The sequence below is a fragment of the Poecile atricapillus genome, chromosome 4 (genome assembly GCF_030490865.1).
Source record: "Poecile atricapillus isolate bPoeAtr1 chromosome 4, bPoeAtr1.hap1, whole genome shotgun sequence".
Lineage (NCBI taxonomy): Eukaryota > Metazoa > Chordata > Aves > Passeriformes > Paridae > Poecile > Poecile atricapillus.
In genome coordinates, this window is record NC_081252.1 from 28,987,656 (window position 1) to 28,994,174 (window position 6,519).

A 6,519-nucleotide genomic window follows, 5' to 3' on the forward strand; every position below is an offset into this window, starting at 1 on the left:
ACCACTCAGTGCTCATAACTTAATTGCCAAGGCTTGTTTGTGGTGAGACCACAGGCAGGCAAGTAAATTCTCTGGACAGTTTGAAGGTGTAGAGCTTCTATTTAGCAAGAGCTAAAGGAAGTAAGGAAAACATTCTGCTGTGTTCCTTGTGTGCTAGTTGCAGGACTGGCATTTGTTTAGTGAAGACAATTGTCTTTGTTCTTCTAGTCTCTTTATAATAGTTTTCCTCCTCTTTTTCCAAGCAGTTTTCAGATGTATTATAAGCCTCTACACCTTTGTTCTTGCCTGTGTTCTCTCTGTAGTCTGCAGTCAGTTGTAACTGAAAGATTAAACCATGGTGGTTTATGCCCTAGGTTGTACAAGTGCACACACTTTCATGTCCCCACAACTATGCTGTTAAATTTTCATTAAGATCAAAACTGCCACTTCACTAGAACAGTTTTTGTCTTGTCCATCCTTCCAAACCTATAGGTAAGACTAAGGAATAATTAATAAGAGATTCCTGGAACTAATAAAAAACTAAAAAAACCTCAGACCCCAAAAAACCAGCCCCCAAGAAAACTCAAAAAAGCACCCAAGCCAAAAAAATCTATTTCCAGTGCTCAAACGGGTATAAAACTAATTGATTTGTTTTGGTTTTGTTTTAATCTGCTTTTATGCAGTGATGTTTTATACAAAAAGTGCTTTGGTTTTTACACAAATAGCTTCTTCAATTTTTACAGTTAGAGTTATTTTATAGTAATGTACAAATAGTCATGTTGCTAGGCTATTAGCATCAAATTAATTATTTTAATTCCTTACTTTCAGTAATATGAAAATAAATATTTTGAATCAATTTACAATAACCTTTTTAAGTAGCTATTTAGAGATACTTTAGATATTTTTGCATATAATATTAAATTGTTGCTGTAAAACCATTGAAACAGTAAATACTATTTTAACTGCTGAAATTAAAACCAAACTTGAGCCTTTCTAAATTTTGCAGGCTTTGAACTTCATCCAGTGAGTGGAGAGAAAACAAAATGACAATGATATAAAATTAAAAGGAGCATGCATAAAGAGGAGATGAACATATTTTCTTTTTGAATGAGTTTTTGTTATGCCTATAAACTGTTAATTTTTCATGCATCTGGCAATAAGCAAAAGTAATTCTTTTAAATATGCTGAATAGCATGGAGCACATGGAAGCCATTTTATTTGCCTTGTAAACTGTATATCCAATAATGTCTTAATAAATAAAATCCTTGTAGCTCAAGAACTCAGTTATAACTGATCTTGAATCATGGCGGGGAAATACTTTTACAATAGATAAATCTTAGCTTTTAGTACCAGAGAGCTCTTTTTAGAAATGGAAGTTCAGAGGAACTTCTGAAAGCTTGAAGAATTGAGCAAAAGAGGCCCCCTGATTCTGAGCTCGCACATTTTTAATGTTTTTTTTATTTTTCTTTTTTTTCCTTAAAGTATTTTTAAATTTTAATCTTTCAGATCTGTATTCTGTGTGAACTGGAATATACAGTCTGGTGTAGTGCAAAATCTCATTTGTAACTACACACATATTGGGAGCATGATTTTGGAGCACTAGCTTGTTCTGATTTTGGGGTTGAACCTAGGATTCTGAGTGCAGTAGTGTGAGGTACTCTGTGGAAGGAAGTAGTTTGATAATCTAAAGAGATATTTCTAATTGTGTGTTCAGAGGTGTTTGGTATGGATGTGGAGTTTTCCAGTTGATGGCTTTTACTGTTTTATTTCTGTTAGATGTTACCTACTATAGAAAATAGACAAGTGAGCATCTTAAAGCTAATTTTATTCCTTGCTGTGTTTAAGTAGTACTTGATAATTATTTTTTTGAATAAAATTCAAGAGCTTTCTTAAGACAATATTTCTTTCCTCTTTAATTATGCTGTTTTGGTTGTCTAGGAAAATATATTTATGCTGTACTGAACTCAAAAGTGACAACAGGGTACTTGAAGCATTATGCAAGTATGTTTCCTCACTGTATCCAGCCTCTTCTGCCTTGTCTGCATGAGTAAGTAGAACTGCAGTGAAATCCTTCCATGTGGGACCCAGAAGTTCCTGTAATGAAAAGCAAATCTTAATTAGTTATCTCTTATTTCTTTTCCCCACTCCCATTTCATATACTTAGTACATTAACAGACAAGTTACATGTATGGTTTGGTTTGGTTTTTTTTTCCTGGCAGTAGTCCAGTTCATGCTATCCGAGTTGCTGAAATTTCTGGGTCTTTTTTCACCTTTCCGAGACATTCACATCCACTGCCAGTGGAAATATATTGTCATGCAGTACTAGCAGTTCTCTGTTCCCTGGATGCAGATGTTAACAGAATGTCTCCAGTTAAAAAATGTTCATGTAAATAAGGAAAAATGCTTGCTTAGCCGTGTCACACCTGTGAGATACACAGTTTGAAATCACTAGTTACCACATACGCATATTGCCATGCTATTTACAGCTCTTGGAAAAAATTTGTTTGAAAAACACCAAATCGCCTTTTGTTGAAAAAGTAAATGATGAATTTCTATGTAACTTCAGTTCCAGCTGTGATCCATAAAACTGAAGTATTCTCAGCAATTCAGTGAAAACACAAATCAAATGCAACACCTTAAATAATGGGCCAGAGAGTTTGTGTTCAACTTCTGTGATTTATCTGATGCAGGGGAATGGAGAGAACAAGCTGCTTTTCTTTCAGTAGGTACAGAAAACTTTAACAGGAATAAGAGAGGTTGGTCTTTAATTTACAGGTATAAATGAAATTACAACTTTGGTGCAATCCCGTTAACCCCTATATATGACAAGAAGCCTACCCTGGTGGTAAGGGACACTGCCAGCGATCTTGGCTCTGAAACCTAAACGCTAAGGTATACAGAACTACTTTAAAGGATGTCTGTCTACTTTCAAGGTAAGTGGGGTGTTGAAAAGACCTGGTGTATTGAGAGTGATTAATCTCTTTTAGACACTAGAGGTGAAAAATATCAAACACATATAAAATTTTCCCTTAAACTGCCCAAGGAAGACATGAGTCACCAGTTTCAGAGAGAATAGAGCTTTGATTTGCTGCAGACTCAAAATCAATTATAGTCTTTGTTCTGAAATTAATATTTGCCACTTGCAATTGATTAGGCTGTTGTTAGAAACTAAATATTTCACTTTTGCAGTCAAGTCTTCCGTAGCTATTTTCACCTGAAGATGGAAGAGTTGCCATTAGGGCAGAGACTTGTATTTATTTTTTGGTTACCTGGATGAGCTGAACTGTGTCATTGCTTTCATCTGGAAACAGGGGCAGGTCAGCCCTCAGGACCAAGAGAGCCAAGTGCAGGCCTTGCTCCCCATAGTGCTGAGCCAGGGCTGCTGTCACTGTGTCCCTCACTTGCTCTTTGCTCAGAGCACTGTGAGGGTAGCTTGGAGTGTCTAGTACTTGAACACGGAGAGCTGACTCGCAGCCGTTTCTTCGTATGAGCCCCAAAATGCGTCCACTGCGTCCGAGGCTACAGCACGTAGTCACAGAGCTGGGGGAGAGATGGCTCTCGAAGTCTGAGCTGCCCAACAGGCTGTTCCCAGCAGCACTTTTGCCACTCTGAGGTTTTCCAAGGACAACAAGGTTGATGGTCATCTCATTGCTGTCTGCCATTGTGCTTTTGTCCGCAAACCTGTCACTAAGCACAAATAACAAGGTGCTTCAGATAACTTCAAGGAGAAAAAAAACAGTAGAGGCAAGAATTTCCAACATTCAAAGTCTTTTGAGTGTTTTTCCCTGCCTGAAATATGAAGAGTTTTAGGAAGAAGCAAAATAGTTGTGGAGATGCAACAGAGAAGGGAGGAGCTGGGAAACAGCTGTGGAAAACACTGTTGCCTTTCTGGGAGAGTAGCTGGCTAGGTAAAGGAGGGAAACTAGGGAAGGAAGAAAAGAATGGTGACAAATAGGTGGTACTATTATTAAGTGACAGTGTTTCAGGATGTAAATGTTTACTTGTTTAAGGAAAAAGAATAATAAAGGAGAAGTAGATTTTAAGGGAGCACTTTCACAGCAGAGAACAGCTTAAAATATGTCTTTCTTAGGTTACCACTGATGTTGAAATAGACAACAGTCTGAAAGCGCTTTCTGATGCAGATAAGTACCTCAGTTTAAAAAAAGGAGAAGAGCTGAAATAGCCAATCTCATGAAAGTTACATTTTGGAAATGTATACTAAACCAACTTTTTAGCACAGTAAGTGGAAAAGCATAGACTGGTTGATAGAGGGAGTCGGCTTGGTATCATTTCCAGTTACTCTATTTGTTCATAAGATGTCTCATTCTCTTTGTACTTTTCAGTAACCCAGTATCTGAAGGGCTTTTGGTGTGTACTGATCATCTAACGGGATAACTTGTTTGAATAAACTGAGATGTGTTTCAGAAGGTAAAACCATAGTGGCAAATAGTGGATTTTAAGTTTCTGTGACATGTGAATTTCAGAATTATTCTTTTTTTTTAATTTTTTTTTAAGATACCATGTTTAGGTACTCATAGAGAAGTAATGGATCATTTTAGACTGGGATTTCCTGTGATTAATTAATTTAGATTCTTGCTGTGCAGTTTAAGCTTTCTCATATTAATTCCATGAGAATTAATCTTTTGAAATAACTTCAACACCAAAGATGCAAAAGGTAGTAATATACTAATATTGTTACAGGTAGCATTGAATATGTACTTTATAATCTTCCTTACTGAATTCACAGTGAGGTTTTTGTGGATTTTTCAATGATCAATTTCCTTTTAAAAAAGACATATTACGAAATTGCTGTCTTCAATTATTCATCAGTCTAGATATGCATTTTACACTTAGTAGTGTAATAATAGGAAGTAGTGGACATGGATTCATCCATTCCTTTTTTAAATCATAGTCAAAGATTTGGGTTTTTTTTCCCTTTAAGTAGTCCACACTTAAATATTTAAATTAGTTTCATTTTGGGTCACTTACCTTATTTTCCCTTAGTTTCCTCTTTCATTTAGGCTTCATTCATTAACCACATGTGCAGTGTAAAAAGAAGTTCATATGTGAACTTTGAAACTAACAGGAGCACCGTACCATGCTGAGACTGTTACGTACACATTAATCTGGTTAATTATTACTGATAGAGCCTCATTCAATTGCATATGTTTGGTCAGTAATTGGCACTGTTGAATTTTTGTAACTTAGCTGCAAATGCTGTTTTTGAAGTCACTTAAGTGGTTGCATGACGTTGATATTTTTAAAAGTAAATTAATTCCACTAGCAGATAAACATGCAAGTGGTAAATGTAGCAGTGAGATTCCTTTGTATTGCATTTTCTTGAATGTGTCTTCATATGTGCATGTAAATAGCAAATGCACTCTCTTATGGTAATAAATTATTAATTGCAGTATTTTTGTAGTACAGTGTAAATAATGTGCAGATATAAAGATGTTTGCTTAACAAGATGGATTAAAATAATAACAAATATATTAAAATACAGAATTTTTTTGTGAACCAGGAAGAAAACCGAAGGCTTCTTGCAAACCGCCAGTCGTGCATTAGCTGTTAGCCTAATACATTTCTCTTGCAAGCATCATTATTTGCCATACTATAGTAGCATTAAAACCAGAGATAGAAGATTGTCCAGAAAGAATCTATCACTTGCTTTTTTGATAATTTTCCACAAGTGGGAAAGTAACTAGTTAGAAAATAAATGCAAATTTGTGCTTTAATGACCAGGTTGTAGTTATAGAATGGAAGAGTGGATGAGCCTGTCCTGTCTGTTCAAAAGGATCAGCCATCTCTCTGTTAATCTCAGGGGGTGCAGGCACAAGTTTACTCCAAGGGTATTAAGATATTTGTCAGTAAGTACAGGAATCTGGTATGTAAGCTGTATGTGGTGGCAGGAAAAGAGGAATGTGCTTTCCGGAGCCCAGTCCTGCTGGGGACATCGTCATCCGAGTTGTAGCTCTCTGTAGGAGCCTGGAAGTGTTGGTTTACCACAGTACCAGGGCTGCTCCTGCCAGCCACAGCAGTGAAGGGGGACTGCAGTTCCTCTAGAAACCCGTTGACTCCTGCCAGGGAGCCACCAGCACAATCAGTGCTCTGGCAGAAGGTAGGAGCTCCTTGTGTAGATCCACATAGTTTGTCATGAATGAGTTCATCGTTTGCGTTACTTGGCTGAAGGTGGCTGTGTAAAAGATTTTGTTACTTGTTTTTAAGAGCACATAGACAAGTGTTCTTGAGCCTGCCTCTTCTAGTGAGAAGTCAGACATGAAATCTTTCCCTGTATTATAATTTATATTAAAAATTTAAATAAAAAGCATTTCTTTCTAGTATTATTGTGAATGGAATACAATCCAAGTTGGACCACATCTGGAAGGTCTTAACAACTGCATGGGCAGAGGATTTTAAAAAGTTGTCTTCCTGGGAGGATATGACAGGAGGAAAAATCAAACTGATTTATATAACACTTCCATGGGCTCCTCAAATGTGGAAAAAGTCCTCCCCAAGGTGGCAGTATCAGCCTGCTCCACA

General features: G+C 36.7%; 1 protein-coding gene across 1 annotated transcript; it reads right to left on the bottom strand.

Moving 5' to 3' along the window:
• Nucleotides 1-26: 26 nt before the first annotated feature.
• GIMD1 (GIMAP family P-loop NTPase domain containing 1) lies at nt 27-3,641 on the bottom strand. Its single transcript, XM_058837562.1, has 2 exons — nt 3,249-3,641; nt 27-2,073 (listed from the first exon to the last, which is right to left on the bottom strand). The coding sequence occupies exons 1-2, from the start codon at nt 3,639-3,641 to the stop codon at nt 1,804-1,806; spliced, it is 663 nt and encodes a 220-aa protein (XP_058693545.1). The 3' UTR covers nt 27-1,803.
• Between the last annotated feature and the right edge of the window lie 2,878 nt (nt 3,642-6,519).

Excerpts from the sequence above, each read along its gene's own strand:
- GIMD1 (XM_058837562.1), bottom strand. The coding sequence starts at position 3,641 with ATGGCAGACAGCAATGAGATGACCATCAACCTTGTTGTCCTTGGAAAA. Across the intron at positions 2,074-3,248 it reads ACACAGTTCAGCTCATCCAG|GAACTTCTGGGTCCCACATG; the intron begins GTAACCAAAAAA and ends TTTTCATTACAG.